This window comes from Ranitomeya variabilis, chromosome 7 (assembly GCF_051348905.1).
Source record: "Ranitomeya variabilis isolate aRanVar5 chromosome 7, aRanVar5.hap1, whole genome shotgun sequence".
Lineage (NCBI taxonomy): Eukaryota > Metazoa > Chordata > Amphibia > Anura > Dendrobatidae > Ranitomeya > Ranitomeya variabilis.
In genome coordinates, this window is record NC_135238.1 from 130,301,535 (window position 1) to 130,319,202 (window position 17,668).

Sequence of the window (17,668 nt, forward strand, 5' to 3'; positions counted from 1 at the left end):
CCACACACACACACACACACACACAGGTCCACACACACACACACACAGGTCCACACACACACACACACACACACACACACACACACACACACACACACACAGGTCCACACACACACACACACAGGTCCACACACACACACACACACACACAGGTCCACACACACACACACACAGGTCCACACACACACACACACACACAGGTCCACACACACACACACACAGGTCCACACACACACACACACAGGTCCACACACACACACACACACACACACACACACAGGTCCACACACACACACACACACACAGGTCCACACACACACACACACACAGGTCCACACACACACCCTATAAGGTCACAGACCGAAGCCCTACAGAACGCTGACAGCGCCCTCTATAACCCCTCCTGGCACACGCTGCCGGTCCCCTGCGCCCACTCCCTGCCCCAGCAGCAGCCCCGCGCTTACCATCGGGGAACTCCCGGTCGCTGATGTGCTGTAGGTGGGAGCCGGACTCGGTCTCCCCCAGGTCCACCTGGTACGGGTCCGTCGGATCCACCACTTCGCGGGCCCGGACAATCTTCGGACTGGCATCCGGGGACACACAACAAGTCACCGTATTGCCCATGCTGGCTTCCCCGTGAGGTGGCAGTGAGGACCAGCAGCTAGGCTCTCCTCCCGCTTGGAGGCCTCCTCCCACCCGTCACGAGCACTCACGACACAGGCATGGAACACAGGTACAGTAATGACGGCCACTGCTGCTAGGATGACCGGGCGGGACACCGCATCCTCTTCTCCCAGCCGGTCCCACGGGAGCTGAGGGCGGGAGTGACTCCGTGACGCTCCACACACCCCTCCGCCGACGTCACGCCTTCCTCTCTACCTCCGGGAGCTCTTTTCCGCCGTCTCCATAGTCCACCAATAGGAGGCATGGTGGGCGGAGACATTAGTGAGCCTTAGATTTTATTCCAGCCAATCATAGAGCCTCTTGTGGCGAATATGGGCGTGTTGCCGTTAGTAGCACAATGCGAGCGTCAGCCACCCAGTCACGTGTCAGTGTTATGTACAGTACACCAATCATCATGTTCCTGGGTGGAGCTACTTCAGAATGAGGCTTGGGGCGCACAATTAATTCCCGAGTCACCCGACGTTCCAGTTGAGTTTGAATGCTGGAGAGTTGTGCTGTCTTCACTGCTTTCCGGCACTGCAGCAGCAGCATTGTAGCAGCAGCATTGTAGCAGCGCTGGGAGGCTTCTGCGGGGCGGGTAAGAGGCGCAGCACTTACTCCATATTGTGACAGGTAGGTTGCTGCAGACCCGTCTGCTCTCATCGGGTGTTTGTGACCGCAGCACGAGGCTTTCTAAGGCTACTTTCCCACTAGCGTTAACTGCAAACCGTCTCAAATCGTCTATTTTGCCGAAAAAACGGATGCGTCAAAAAAGTGAAAAACGTATACAACGCATACAGCATTTCGACGGATCCGTCGCAAATCCGCTAAACGTTTCCGTCGAAATACTGGATACATTGCATCCGTTGCATCCGTTTTTACAACGGATCCGTTTTTAAAATGGGAGGCTCCCAAATTTGATTGGCTACTGGAAAATATGGAAAACTATATAGTTACTGTTTTTACAGCCCATCTTTGTGGGTTTTAGTTTTGTGGCAGCGATGGAAGGTGTTCTTGGGAGGATTGCTAGTTTGGTTACCGACGTTATCTTTGAGACGAATCGACTGGGTATCATAGTGCGGGAGAAGGAGGCGGCAGCAGAAAGGCGTAGGATGCTTCTGCAGCAACGGAGACGGAGGCGACTCTGGATACATCCGATTAATGAACTACGGATGACCCGGGGTGTCCACTCCACTCTGTACCTGGAGTTGCTGCACAATCCACACAAATTCTACAATTACGTACGGATGAGGCAGGAACATTTTGACTTTTTGCTTCAAAAACTGGAGGATGTCATCCGAAGACAGGACACAAGGATGAGGCTTGCCATCACACCGGCGGAGCGGCTGATGGTGACCCTGCGGTAAGCCTCTTTTTTTTCTTTCATTGGTCATTTTTAATGTTATATTACATGCTGCAGACAATACTGCGCTGACATATTGCGCACTATTTTCTGCAGCATGTAATGTTTTGTTTGCTGCCAAAAAAAAAAAAAAAAAGGGTATAAAAGGGCCAAACATACAAACAGGACATCTCTTTTATCCCAGGACCAACTACATCACGTGTCTGGGAAAAAGAAGGTGGGTAAGAATGCACAACAGGCGGGTACTAGGTTCATCACCACCTTTAATTCAAAATGGGATGAAGTCAGGTCCATTTTATCAAAGCATTGGTCTGTTCTACGAACAGATCCTTTGCTGAGTCAGCACCTAACAGACAATCCACGTGTAACGGCCAGACGCAGTCAAAATCTGCGTGACATATTAGTGAAAAGCCACTATGTGGCAAAACCCCCCACTCTTTTTGGAACCAACTCACCACGGGCAGGATTCTTCCCTTGTATGGATTGCATGGCGTGCAGAAACCATCAGCGCGCCAAATCTTTCACGTCCTCGGATGGGTCACAAGAATTTACGATCAAAGAATACATTACCTGTAAAAGCACGCATGTTATTTACTACGCAAAATGCACTTGTAACCTTATATATATAGGGCTTACATCTAGGGAGTTACGTGTGAGAACACGTGAGCATGTTAGAGAGATTATAGCTGCAAAGGATGAGAGCGAGGTGGGAAATTTAAAAACCATTCCGAGACACTTTTGGTTAAAACATAAGTGTAACCCTAATGAGCTAAAAGTGTGGGGTATCGATAGGATCCATACTGGTATTAGAGGTGGTGATAGTAAACGCCTGTTATTCCAACGTGAATGCAGGTGGATTACCATTCTTAATACAGTGACCCCATATGGACTCAACGAGCAGAATAGTTTTGCCTCCTTCCTCTAGATTTTGATGTTCTGGTTTCTCTGGACTTAGATTTTATTGTCTCTGTGTGTCTTTTGATATTTTAATAATTTTTGTTTGTACTGTATTTTATTTTCAGTGTTCCTAATGTGAATATTATCAGCAGTGACTTCCACCGCATCTCGAGATAGGTGATCTGAGCGGAATAGGCACATATGAATATGGCTGTTCACCTTTTCACTGGAGAACCTCAAGTTTTGACACGTCGCTTTTATGGTTATAATAATGTTGCACCTTATTAAGTCTTTTATAATATTTGTTCTCCTATTATGCCACTGATTTTTATTCTGTACGTATATGTACATTCTGTACCACTTATCCTGTTGTCCGCACGTACTTTGCACTGCACTATAGCACTTTTACACTCTATACTCTTAATATAATTGGTTATACATACTGAGATCCGTTCTCTTCACCTAAGTCCTCCGTCGGGGCCTGTGCGCATGTCTGTGACGTCGGCGTGACGGTGCGTCGCCGCGGGCGCCCATTGGTTCTGGCGTGTGTGACATGGTTGCCGTGGATACGGCTCCCTGTCTCACCGCTAGAACCGGACGTCCGGGCGGCGATGCTAGTTCCGGCGCCGTGGCCACTCGGACATGCGCCGCTACATTGCCTCTTGATTTACATCAGGTGCGGTGACCCTATATAAAAATCACCCAGTGACACACGCTGGACAGCCCCCCGAAGAAGCCTACGCGAAACGCGCGTAGGGGCTGGCGGTTCCACAGGTTCATACCACGTCTAACATGGGTGAGGTCCGGTTTCTTACTAACTGTTAACCCCTTATTTCAAATGTATTGTGGGTGGGATCTGTAAGTTGGTATTGCCACTTACGCATTGTGTTTACCTGGACTCTCAAGGCGTACATTTTAGGTACGACCTGTGGATTTTGTCTACCTGTTTCCTTTATTCACAATATTATCATGTTTTGATTTTGTATGTACATTTTACTATTAGCATTTCCTATATGTATGGGTGTTAAATAAATATGTTAATTTTTTGTACCTTTAAAGACAACTCTATGACTCCTTTTTTCGGATTATATATATTGCTGGGGAGTTTTTGTTGTATCCAGTTTTGGATTCATATGTGGCTGAGTTCTAATTTTGCATAGTTACTGTTTTTACAGCCCATCTTTGAGGGTTTTAGTTTTGTGGCAGCGATGGAAGGTGTTCTTGGGAGGATTGCTAGTTTGGTTACCGACGTTATATTTGAGACGAATCGGCTGGGTATCATAGTGCGGGAGAAGGAGGCGGCAGCGGAAAGGCGTAGGATGCTTCTGCAGCAACGGAGACGGAGGCGACTCTGGATACATCCGATTAATCAACTACGGATGACCCGGGGTGTCCAGTCCACTCTGTACCTGGAGTTGCGGCACAATCCACACAAATTCTACAATTACGTACGGATGAGGCAGGAACATTTTGACTTTTTGCTTGAAAAACTGGAGGATGTCATCCGAAGACAGGACACAAGGATGAGGCTTGCCATCACACCGGCGGAGCGGCTGATGGTGACCCTGCGGTAAGCCTCTTTTTTTTCTTTCATTGGTCATTTTTAATGTTATATTACATGCTGCAGACAATACTGCGCTGACATATTGCGCACTATTTTCTGCAGCATGTAATGTTTTGTTTGCGGCCATTCCACTATTTTACACCGTTTTCATGCAGGTTTTATTGTGTGTCCCGTCCTAAAAAAAATTTTCACAGTGCCATTTATTGAAACTTTTTGGTCTGTGCAATTTTTTTTTTTTTTTCAGCTTCCTAGCTACGGGTGAATCTCTGACTTCGCTCCATTACCAATTCCGGCTGGGCATTTCCACTATTTCAGGAATAGTGAAGGAGACATGTCGGGCTATTTGGACCACTTTACAGCCAGAGTATATCCCCCAACCATCAATGGACATCTGGTTGAGAAGTGCAGAACAGTTTCAGCAAATTTGCAATTTCCCAAATTGTGTGGGTGCAGTTGACGGGAAACACATAAGGATTGCGAAACCGGCAGGAACAGGATCGGAGTACTATAATTACAAGAAGTATTTCTCCATCGTCCTTATGGCTATTGCAGACGCCAACTGCAAGTTCCTTGCTGTGGACATAGGAGCGTATGGACGGTCCAACGATTCGCAAGTTTTTAAAAACTCTCCAATGGGTCGTTGCCTGTATGGAGAGACCTACGATTTCCCGCCAGCCAGACCACTGCCAGGAACAAGTGAACCAGCCATGGAATATGTCTGTGTAGGTGATGAAGCCTTTCAACTCTCGCCACACCTACTGAAACCGTATAGTAGCCGGAACTTAACCCATACCAAGCGGGTATTTAATTACCGGCTTACTAGAGCACGAAGAGTTAGTAGAGTGTTCTTTTGGTATATTGACGGCGAAGTGGCGAGTTCTACTGACGGCAATCAAACTGAAAACCACAACTATAGACGAGGTTGTTAAAGCCTGTCCTTTCAAAGGAGCCCGTTTCCTTGTATGACGAAGAATTCGAGACCACCTACCGCAGCAGCTCAGTTCGCTCCACAGGTTCTGTTACAAGGATGAGGGACCAGTTTGCGGATTATTTTGTGTCACCTGTCGGGTGGATCCCATGGCAAGACATCATTGTGTGACCTGTTTTCCATGTGTTTTGTTTATGTAAAAAATGTGTTGCTCCCCCCCCCAAAAAAAAAAGGCCCAAAAGCGTGGTTTTCTGGCTAATAAAACCAATATGTACATTTCACACGTCTGGTGTTTATTTTTAGTTTACCTTTTTTATTAGTTACCATATTACCTTAATAAATCCACACACACACAAAGAGTAGAATTTAAATCAGACATAATTTTATTTGAACTCTTTTTTTTTTTTTTTTTTTTTTTTTTTTTTTAAATTGTTTTTTTTTTTACTTTTCAAATTATTTAAAAATTTTTTAACATTTGTACATAATGTCATAAATCTTCAAAGTGTGGGGTGGAGAGACGAGGGGAGGAGGGGCTGGAAGGTTGGACCACGTCGATAGGTGGGGAAACCCTACTTGGTTGGGGTGCAGTGGAAGGGGGGGGTAAAACCAGGAGGCTGACCAGAGGGGGGTGGTGTTGGGGTAGGGGGAATACTTACTGGGGAAGATAAGCTGGGCAAGGAAGAAAACATTGGGGAAGAAATTTGGTTTGGGGGGCCGGGATGGGTATGGGGACTGGGTTGGGTATTGGGACTGGCGTGGGTATTGGGACTGGGTTTGGTAATGGGGCTGGTGTGGGGATTGGAGCTGGGTTTGGTATTGGGGCTGGGTTTGGTAATGGGGGTATGGTGTGGAAATGGGGCCTGGGGTGGGGCATGGTGTGGAAATGGGGCCTGGGGTGGGGCATGGTGTGGAAATGGGGCCTGGGGTGGGGCATGGTGTGGAAATGGGGCCTGGGGTGGGGCCTGGGGTGGAATTGTAGTGGATGTGTGGGTAGATTGGGGTTCGTTAAGGGCCTTCAGTAGATCATTATGGCAGGTATTCATTACCCGCATCTGTTGCTCAAAAGAAAGATTTTCTATGCTCCTGAGCATGGATTGGAAAAAAAGATTTGCCGGAGACTGACTTACATCTGAATGCAGCCTATCCAAGCGACTGCTGGTTTCATGACTTGTTTCACTGATGCGGGATTGCACCATGTTGAAACCAGCAGTCACTTGCTCTCCCAAAATTTTGAAAGAGCTTTGGAAGGATGCATTCAGATGTAAGAATTCAGGAGCATAGCTCATTTCCTGACCCCTCTGTCGCTGCCGCCACGAACCTAATGGTGGTCTAGAGGTGGCAGGATCAGAGGGGTGGGGTAAAGGGAACGCTATCTGTTCAGCATCAGATGCGAGCAAGGAAGGCTGCAATAATGCTCCACTGCTTGGGGCGGATGAAGTGGAGGGGACAGAGGGGTCAGTGGTGTGGGGCCTACCGACGTGGCCCTCAGTGGCGGACTCAGGAGGGATCGCTCCAGAGGGCGCAGAGGAAGATGCAGGCGACCGGTGGCTGGAGAAGGTGCTGTGAAAGAAAAAACAAAAGAAATTAATATTGATATGAAAAAGCCCTGACTGAAACCAAACTAAGTAGACAGGTTAACATGGTTATTAGTGGACTGTAGAATACTTACACTCTGCTCAGCATGGTTCGCCTCAGGAAGGAGAGGGCCGGGCCGTGTTTATACCTGCTCCTCTTCCTTCCTGCTGAGCCACTCGGGCCCTGCATCTCCACATTAAATTCCCTCTTAAAGCGATCCCTCAGTGACCGCCACCGCTTCCTAACCTTTCCACCTGTGAAGACAAGAATAAAAAGAAAAAAAAAAAAATTGGTAAATGCAATACATTACAGTCAGCTCAAAACATCACTGAAAAGTGAATACTTACATAGTTTGCTCTGCTGCTGTGGATGAAGGTCCTCCCATCTTAGAAAGATGTTATGGCACACTTCGTCCCAGAGCCGACGGGTTACACCGCTATCGGCATGGCTGCGGTTAGCCATGTTCCACAGCGGCTCCCGCTCGCGAACCTCCTCGATGAGACTGTCAATGTCATCATCAAAGTCTTCTGCGGGAGCACGCTGTGAAGCCTGTGCAAAAAAAGAAAAACAAATAAATTAGTACACTGAAACACAAAAGTACCAATAGAATCCCCCTCCAAAAAAAAAACTCACTGATGGCCGACCGCGGCGACGATTCCGCCGACTCTGGGAGCGGCTGGGAGAACCTTCACGATTTGCTGACTGGTCAGCAGCAGCAGGAGACTGAAATAAAGGAAACAAATTCTCTTTAATGTAGGCATGTTTTCTGTGTTTAGTTATGTATGAAAATCTGTTTTGTGTATGGTGCAGTGTGATGTGTGAAGCAACTGTTTCACCACTACTTACACTTGGTTCCTCCTCCACTTGCATCTCTCCACCCGTCTCGCCCCCTTCTGACAGCTCCTCATCTGATTCAGCTTCCTGTTTAAACATAATTTATGCATGTAGTGATCAACAAAAATGTAAATTAAAAAAAAAAACAAAAAAACATTTTTTGTGTTAACTTACCGATACACGCTGTTGCTGTGGAGGAGGGCTGTCAGAAGAGGACATTGTGGCGGTAGCAAGGCCGGCGGCTGTGGTCCTGGTGTCTCTGTAAGTTAAAAGACACTTGCAATCTGCTCTACACATTGAAGTAGCAGATTTGTGTTATGACCCCAATGGCAGAGGGTCTCAGAAATAGTTACCAAGTCTGCAAACACAAAAACCAGCTCATAGGGCAGTGGTAACTGGGCTGACCATATATCTAATCCTAGCACCACAAATAACAGCAGCCGGGGAACGTGCCTACGTTGATTCTAGACGTCTCGCGCCAGCCGGAGAACCAACTAACCCTAGAAGGGAAAAGAAAGACCTTTCTTGCCTCCAGAGAAATAGACCCCAAAAGTAGGATACAAGCCCCCAACAAATAACAACGGTGAGGCAAGAGGAAAAGACAAACGCAGGAATGAGCTAGGTATTTAGCAAAGAGAGGCCCACTAGCCAATAGCAGAATATAGTAAGATAACCTATATGGTCAGCAAAAACCCCATCAAAAATATCCACGCTGGAAATTCAAGAACCCCCGAACCGTCCAACGGCCCGGGGGGAGAACACCAGCCCCCCAGAGCTTCCAGCAAGGTCAGGAATCACATCTAGTACAAGCTGGACAAAAAAGAGAGCAAGCAAATAACTGAAAAAACAAAGAAGCAAGACCCAGCTTAATCTTGCACGAACCAGGACCAGCAGACAGGAGCAAACAAAAAGGATCTGAACACAACGATGCCAGGCACTGGACTAAGGATCCAAGAGGTTTATATAGCAACACCCCTGGACTAACGACCCAGGTGGTTGCAAACTGAGGGAAGAAAATCCCAGAGTCATATCACTAGTAACCACCAGAGGGAGCCAAAAAGTCTAATTCACAACAGATTTGCGGTCTTTAAAACTTACTTTTAACGATTGTTGGATGTGGTCCTGGTGGGAACACAGGCGGCGGCTGTTGTCCTGGTCCCTGGTGTATCTGTAATAAGTATAATGGATTTATAGTTAGACCACCCCCTGAACTAGGTAATGTTTAACGATAAACACCCTGCTGAAATGATGTGAGAAATGTTCATTAAAGGTGAACACCAAAACCCAAAACAGGTGCACGTTATACCATTCATTTCCATGTCCCCAAAAAAATATTTTTAAATGTGAACCCACCATGTAAAAATATATTTACCACATTTTATTTTCTAAAATCACCTCACCCAAAAAAACCTTTAAAGTATAACCTTTATTAAAAAATGAGATGTCAACCAACTCTGTATTGCATGTGCAACCTTTGGTACATACACCAGTTTTAAATTTACCTTTCTGAAATGATACTACGGACATTTTCTCTTCGCCACGACAGCACCCACTTGAGAGAGGGGATCCGCCCCTAGGAACAGGAAACCCTATGGAAAGATAAAAGGGGCGGTCCCCCTCGCTCCCACAGTTGGTTTCCTGTTCCTACGGGAGACGCGTGGAGAGAAGAGGATACCCAGCCTGGATGCCGCTTGCGCAGTTTACCTTTATGGGACGGCAAGGGCTCCAGAAGCTGGAAGCAGCGTCGGGGGTCCTATGGTAGCTTCCCCCCTCTGCTGGCAGGTACCGTGAGGCCAGATCCGGGGAGTCGCCTGGCTCACGAAAATTCACCCAGCCGACCTGCAGGGACCGAAACGCTGGGGTAAGGTGATCCTGCGGCGCCATCTCGGATGGTGCGCAGGCAGCGTGGGTCCGATGTATTATCCCCCGGAAGCAGTACCGCAAACTTCCGGGGTGACTCAGGAGAGACGGCGCCTGCGCTGATGCTGGTGGCTGCGCAGGCGCATACAGAATGGCCGCGACCCGGATGTAGCAGTCACTTCCGGGTACGGCAGGAAGCAAGATGGCGGCCCCCATTAGAAAAGGACGCCGGCACTGATCCTCCGGCGTCCATTATGGCATCTCCACAGGACCCAGCGATGGCTTCATCCGAAGTCACCGCTATTACACCTGTCAGCCGCACAAGCAGCAGCCGCAGGTCTTCTTCTAAAAGCGCCAGAGAAAAAAAGTCGGGCCGGTCAGTTCCATCTGTGCCTCCGTCTCCTCCTCATCAGCCGGTATTGTAAAAAAACAACCTCACTGGGTGAGTGTGTGTCTGTGCCCTTTTACGCTGATTACACTTCCCCTCTTTGTCTATATTTCCTAGGCAAAAAGAACGGGGAAAACAAAACACATACAATGTGCGTTATGCTCTCAGCCGCTCCCTGATAATTATTTAAAGAAACTGTGCCAACCTTGCATCGAATCCACCTTACGTGAGGAATCTTCAGTAAGGTCGGAAGATATTAGGAGTATGATTAGAGAAGAATTGCGGGCCTTCCAAAGCTCGGAAAAAATTCCCGAGAGTAGGAGAAAACATAATTCCCCTAGGTCTGAACAGTCCTCTGATATTGAAGATTCGGATGGTTCCCAAAAGATCATTTCCTCAGATGATGAGAGAGATACATGCTTTCCCACAGATAGTATCGATAATTTAGTAAGATCAGTTTGTAACACCATGGGAAACTCCACAGGACGTGATGTTTGCAGGCCTGTCAGAGAAGAAAAAACCTTCTTTTCCTGTGATTCCAGCAATAAAGAATGTAGTTAAAAAGGAGTGGGAAAGCCAGGGACAAAGAGGATTACCGTCTTCATCAAAAAGACGCTATCCCTTTAACGATGAAGATTTCTCCATATGGTTAAAAGCCCCGAAGGTGGATGCAGCAGTGGCCTCCACTTCTAGAAAATCTTTATTACCCGTGGAAGATTCCGGTTCCTTGCAAGACCCGCTTGACCGGAAGGCCGATACCCTCCTAAAGAGGGCATGGGAATCCTGTACTGGAGCCTTCAGGCCGGCTATATCAGCCACATGCACTGCCAGGTCCATGTTGGTCTGGTTGAACGATTTAGAAGAAGGATTAAAAAGCGGCCTTTCCCGAGATAGATTAATCTCTTCCTTGCCGTTAATTAGAGGAGCTACAGCCTTTTTAGCGGATTCCTCAGCTGATTCCATACGGCTAGCGGCCAAATCGGCAGGTCTGACTAACGCGGCTCGTCGAGCCTTATGGCTAAAGGGGTGGAAAGGAGATCCCCAAACAAAGTCTAAGTTATGCGGTCTTCCCTGCCAGGGTGAGTACCTATTCGGTACTAAATTAGACGAAATATTAACTAAAGCAGGTGAGAGGAAGAAGGGGTTCCCCAATAACACTTATCTTCCATCCTACAGGAGAGCGTTCCGAAAGCCCATGTTTAATAGGAAAAAGGACTATAAAAACCAAGACCGCTGGGCTAATAAAGACTTTAAACAGAAAGGAGCGTTCTTCGGAAAGCGTCCATTTAAGCCTGAGGATAAACCCCGTTAGGACAGATCTACCCGTTGGTGGTAGGTTGTCTTTCTTTTCGTCACAATGGCTGACAATAACTTTTAATCCGTGGGCAACTAGCCTCATTTCTACGGGTCTAAAATTAAAATTTGCCCGAGTCCCTCCGGACTCATTTCTATTGACTTCCTTAAGGTCTCAATCACAACAAGAGGCCTTGGAACAAGAAATAATAAATCTCCTGTCCAAAGGGGTACTAGTGGAAGTCCCTTTTCATCAAAGAGGAAGAGGTTTTTATTCCCCTTTATTTTTGATTCCGAAACCAGACGGATCGTTTAGAACAATAATTAACCTGAAAAGACTAAACGGCTTTCTAGAGAACCAAACCTTTAAAATGGAATCTATACGATCAACTATTAAGCTTCTGTTTCCCCATTGCTTTATGGCAGTGCTTGACCTTAAAGATGCATATTATCATCTACCAATCTTCATTGAGCATCAGCAATATCTTCGGGTGGCAGTTATGATGGGAGGTCAAGTAAGGCATTATCAATATACAGCAATGCCCTTTGGACTGTCGATAGCCCCGAGAGTCTTCACAAAATTAATGTCGGAAGTAATGTCATACTTGAGATTAAAAGACACACTTGTAATACCATATTTAGATGACCTTTTGATAGTGGGTAACTCCTTTTCCCAATGCCATCAGCGAGTACTTGATGCAATTTCATCCCTGCAGGAATTAGGGTGGTTAGTAAACTGGGAAAAATCCAGATTATCCCCCACAACTCGACAAACATTCCTAGGCCTTATTCTAGACTCTACAAGTCAGAGGTGCTTTCTTCCTGACTCTAAACAAATAGCAATCATAAACAAAGTACAATCGGTGATTAATAACCCCCTAATTTCCCTAAGAGAAGGGATGTCCCTTCTGGGTTCTTTCACATCGTGTATCCCAGCTGTCCCATGGGCTCAATACCATAGTAGAAAATTACAGTACAACATTCTGCAACAAGAAGAGAGGTTACAAGGCCAATTAGATAGCAGATTATCTTTACCAACAGACGTGTTAAATTCCCTTACCTGGTGGTTAGATCACAATCATTTTACCAGTGGGGTTCCCTGGGTGATTAAACCTTCAAAAACAATCTTTACCGATGCCAGTCCTAGTGGTTGGGGAGCACACTTAGGAGATCAAATAGCTCAAGGTCTGTGGTCTCTTGAAGAATCGAACGATTCTTCTAATAAAAAAGAACTGAAGGCTATCTATTATGCCATATGTAAATTTCTTCCACAGCTACACGGAAAGCATACAAGAATCCTTTCAGACAACATGACAGCGGTGGCATACTTAAATCACCAAGGGGGAACGAGATCAGAAGCTCTCATGTTTATAGCTGGCAACATTCTATCCATAGCAGAGGAGCACCTTCTATCCTTGTCAGCACTGCACGTAAGAGGAGTCGACAATCCAAGAGCGGATTTCCTCAGCCGCCACACTCTTCGCCAAGGAGAGTGGGTTCTCAGCCGACGTATCTTTTTAATGATAGTCAAAAAATGGGGCACTCCCGAGATAGACCTTTTTGCGACGAGACGCAACAGACAAGTCAAAAGGTTCGCTTCATTGTTCCGATCCGACAATCCAGATATCTTCGATGCTCTGCAAGTCCCATGGACATTCCAGAAAGCATATGCCTTTCCCCCTCTAATACTTCTTCCAACGGTAATCAGGAAGATAAGGGAAGACAGAGCTCATGTGATCTTAATAGCTCCATTTTGGCCCAAGAGGCCATGGTTTTCCTGGCTGAGAGCCATGTCAATCTCAGACCCATGGATCCTTCCGGAGGATCAGGATCTTCTCTCTCAAGGCCCTCAGGATCTTCTCTCTCAAGGCCCCTTCAACCACCCTCAGGTGAAGGGTCTGCGGTTGACAGCCTGGCATTTGAGAGGCAGCTGCTAAAAATGAGAGGGTTCTCTAACAAAGTAATTGACATTCTGCTACTGAGTAGGAAGAAATCCACCACATCCATTTATGTGAGAGTGTGGAAAAATTTTTTAAACCTCTACCCAACAGCACTATCAAACAAAATTCATATCCCTATGATTCTAGAATTTCTTCAAAAAGGACGCGATTTAGGTCTGGCAGTCAGTACCTTAAAAGTACACATTTCTGCGCTTGGTGCTTTATATGGTCACGATATTGCAGGTGACAGGTGGGTAGCTAGATTTATCGCAGCTTGCCAAAGATCAGAAACAGTCCAAATTCCCCATGTACCACCTTGGGATGTTAATTTGGTCCTCGAAGCTCTAACAGACCACCCCTTTGAGCCACTACATTCAGCTCACATAAAACATGTCTCCATCAAGACAGCTCTCCTTGTTGCTTTGGTGTCAGCTAGAAGAGTAAGTGACATACAGGCATTATCGATAGATCCACCATTTATGTCTGTATATCCAGATAGAATTGTCCTGAAAACAGACCCTTCCTACTTGCCCAAAGTATGTACTAAATTCCATAGGTCACAGGAAATTTTTCTTCCCTCCTTCTATGATAACCCTACGAATCAGGAAGAACAAAAATACCACACATTAGATGTGAGGAGAGCCATATTAGCCTATTTAGACAGAACTAGCACCTGGAGGAAGAGCAGGGCTCTCTTTATTTCCTTCCAGGGCCATAGGAAAGGAGATGGAATCACGAAGGGTACTTTATCTCGGTGGATTCGGGATGCAATATGTCTGGCCTATTCATCCAAAGGGGAGAACCCGCCTGAGACTGTAAAAGCACATTCCACTCGGGCGATAGCATCATCCTGGGCCGAGCGAGCGGAAGTTCCAATAGAACTGATATGTAAGGCCGCAACCTGGGCTTCTCCTACTACATTCTATAATCACTATAGATTGGATTTGTCTTCCTCATCTGACCTGTCCTTTGGTAGATCAGTTCTTAACACTGTGATCCCTCCCAAATGACTATCTCTGAAAGTCTCTCAAGTGGGTGCTGTCGTGGCGAAGAGAAAACACCGGATTACGTACCGGTAATGCTCTTTTATAGAGCCACGACAGCACCCCTTCACTTCCCACCCTATTAAGTTATTTTTATAAAAGCAAGATTAAGGGTGTTTTTGATTCTTATAGTTAGCCATACTAAGTTAACTAATGATAAATGATGAAATCAAATTGCCTACTAAATCTGGTGGGCGGTTCCTCGCAATCTCTGTAACCCAACTGTGGGAGCGAGGGGGACCGCCCCTTTTATCTCTCCATAGGGTTTCCTGTTCCTAGGGGCGGATCCCCTCTCTCAAGTGGGTGCTGTCGTGGCTCTATAAAAGAGCATTACCGGTACGTAATCCGGTGTTTTTTTAACAAACATTTTATTATTCTTTTTTTTTTTTTTTTTCTTTTTTTTTTCACATCACAATTTGGAGCTGAAATGCTCTTTATTTTAAATACAAGTACGGTACATCAACTGCGAATGGTTTCAACAGAAAATCAACACTTTTAAATAGAAAAAAAAAAAACGCACACTCACACATTCAAACCACAAGCTGCAGACTAGACTTAGCAAAAATACATCCGATTTAAAAAAATAAATACTGTATTTTCTGGCGTATAAGACTACTTTTTAACCCCTGAAAATCTTCTTAAAAGTCGGGGGTCGTCTTATACGCCGGGTGCCGTCCTGTACGCCGAGTGCAGACACCAATGTGTATATGGTGGGTGGGGGGGAGTGGTCCCGATGACGAAGAGGGGGCGTCTCACAGGAAAGTGTGAGTGGAGTATCCCCCATTACCGCATTGTAGCTGCAGCATGGGGTCTCTGTGCTGGGGAGAGGCGGCAGCTGCTGCTCCTTTTTGTGCCGCATGGGTGCTGTGCCGTGGGGCGGTGGCCGCTGCCGCTCCCCAGCACCCCACACTGCAGCTACAATGAGGTAATGGGGGATACTCCACTCACTCTTTCCTGTGAGATGCCCCCTCTTCGTCATCAGGACCACTCCCCCCCCCAAAAGGCACATTAGTCACCGGCCCTATAAGACGACATACGGCGTATAAGAAGACCCCCGACTTTTAAGAAGATTTTATATTTTAACTGGAAAAGTTGGGGGATCGTCTTATACGCCCAGTCATCTTATATGCCGGAAAATACGGGTAAGATTAAAAAAAAAATACACACATTTAAACCACATGCTGCACAGACCACTATACTTAGTAAATACATCAGAAAAAGGCAATTAACCAATTAGGCATGGACAAATGCACATGCAATCAACAAGATGCACACAAACATGCCTGGTATGTGTCCACGTTCAGGATTGCATCAGGATTTGGTCAGGATTTCCCATCAGTATTTGTAATCCAAAACCAGGAGTGTAACAATTAGAGGAAAAGTATAATAGAAACATATGCTCCACTTCTGCATTTATCACCCACACAAATACTGATGAAAAATCCTGACCAAATCCTGATGCAATCCTGAACGTGGACACATACCCTCCCACATGAACAGGCATAAGATTGGCGAAGGCATAATAAGGTGTAGGCACATGAAGACATACATACAAAAGCACGCAGCCGTACAAAAATACACACACACACACACACACACACACAAGCTTTATGCAAATACACATATGTACAACAAAGGCAGAAAGGTGGACCCAATCAGAAGACGCATACGCACACACACACACACACACACACACGTAAAAAAGGCTGACAATCCTCTGGCTGGAGCTGCATGTCTTCACAGTGGCTGGCATCAGGGTGGATCTGGACTCTAGCATGGCACTGGCTGTTGCAGGACGATGGCAGGCCTCTGGTTCTCTTCAGGTTTTAAGCTCTTGCTGTAGTCAGTACCTCATACACACACAAATGCACAGGCACACAGATGCGCACAAAAATTGCAATACTCACACTGGCTCTATGGTGGCTGGAGTCTTGTGGCAGGCTGGCTGGAGTCTTGTGGCAGGCTTGCTGGAGTTTTGTGGCAGGCTCCTGTGGCAGGCTGGGGTCTTGTGGCAGGCTGGGGTCTTGTGGCAGGCTCCTGTGGCAGGCTGGGGTCTTGTGGCAGGCTGGCTCTTGCTGGCAGTCTTCTCCTCTCTGTCTTCTTGCTGGCATATGTGGGGTTGAAGGCCCAGGCCAGGTTTATATAGATTTGGGGGTGTCTGGCCAACTGGCAACAAAATCCAGCTTCTGAGCATGCTCAGTGTAAAAAAATGTATTGCAGCGCTGCATTGCGTCGTACGACGTGTCCCAACGCATCCGTCGCTCATAGGCTTCCATTGTAGCCAACGACGCATGCCGCAGGATGCGTCGCGATACGTTTTTTAGGCGGAGACAAAAAAACGTTACAATCAACGTTTTTTGCCGACGACGTGTCGCCAAATTTCGACGCATACGTCGTACGATGTACGCGACGTATGCCAATCCGTCGCAATACGTCGCCAATACAAGTCTATGGGGAAAAACGCATCCTGCAAACCCTTTTTTTTGCAGGATGCGTTTTTTCTGCAAAATGACGCATTTTAACGTATTGCAGTTAACGCTAGTGTGAAAGTAGCCTAACAGTTCCGCACTGCCCAGTGTAGACTTCATGCAGAAGCATCACATCCGGGATACCAATGAAGGCGCCTGTGTGCTGAGGAGGGGACTGTTCCTCTTAAAGGAACCTGTCACCCCGCAAGGCTGCATTCTGTGAAGGTGGCTCTTATGCTTAGTATCCCTGGGAATGGTGAAATAATCACTTTCATACATTGCCCTTCATGCCTCTATTGTGTCCCGGAGGCATGTCTTCTCCCCAGGTGTCGACCGCCCCCGAAACGTCAATCATCTCCCTCTTGCGTCTGCGCGCCGGCTCCTGTGTTTCTGTTACTTGCCCGGCGCCTGCGCTCTGCCATCGTTTCTCAGGCATGTGTCGTGTGCGCTGACCGTGAACTTACATCAGTCGAGAAATGTTGGCTAGGCGTAGCTGTGACTGCAATGCATTGCAGACTGATGTCGGACATGCCAGTGTCGGTGCATACTAAAACCCTATGTGGCAAATTAAAGGGAACCTGTCACCCCCTTTTTTCAAGATGAGATAAAAATAGCGTTAAATAGGGGCAGAGCTGTGCTTTACATTAGTGTATTTTTTGTGCCTTTATTCCCCAGCTATGCTGCCGAAATACCTTTGTAAAGTCGCCGTTTTGGGCTGTCACTCACGCTGGTCTGGTCATATGGGCGTGGTGACATCGCTGTTTCTCCCCCAGATCTTGCTCATCTTTCCGTTGGTGGCGTAGTGGTGTGCGCATGCCCAACAGGCGAATACACTGTGCAGCTGAAGGAAAA

The 17,668-nt window shown here is 46.8% G+C and overlaps 2 protein-coding genes across 4 annotated transcripts in view; one reads left to right on the forward strand and one right to left on the reverse strand.

The window, feature by feature from the left end:
• CCNYL1 (cyclin Y like 1) overlaps positions 1–923 on the reverse strand; it is a 110,101-nt gene extending 109,178 nt beyond the window's left edge. Inside the window, exon 1 of one of the 2 annotated variants that reach the window (XM_077275722.1) lies at positions 465–923. In XM_077275722.1, coding sequence (XP_077131837.1) covers positions 465–624 — 160 coding nt within the window. In that variant the 5' untranslated portion in view covers positions 625–923. The remainder of the gene's footprint in view (positions 1–464) is intronic. The other variant, XM_077275721.1, reaches the window with a different exon arrangement.
• Positions 924–1,105: 182 nt separating this feature from the next.
• Positions 1,106–17,668, forward strand: part of METTL21A (methyltransferase 21A, HSPA lysine) — a 95,732-nt gene continuing 79,169 nt past the window's right edge. Inside the window, exon 1 of one of the 2 annotated variants that reach the window (XM_077275724.1) lies at positions 1,106–1,261. The gene's annotated coding sequence lies outside the window, so the exon portion shown is untranslated. Of the gene's footprint in view, positions 1,297–17,668 lie in introns of both variants that reach the window. The other variant, XM_077275723.1, reaches the window with a different exon arrangement.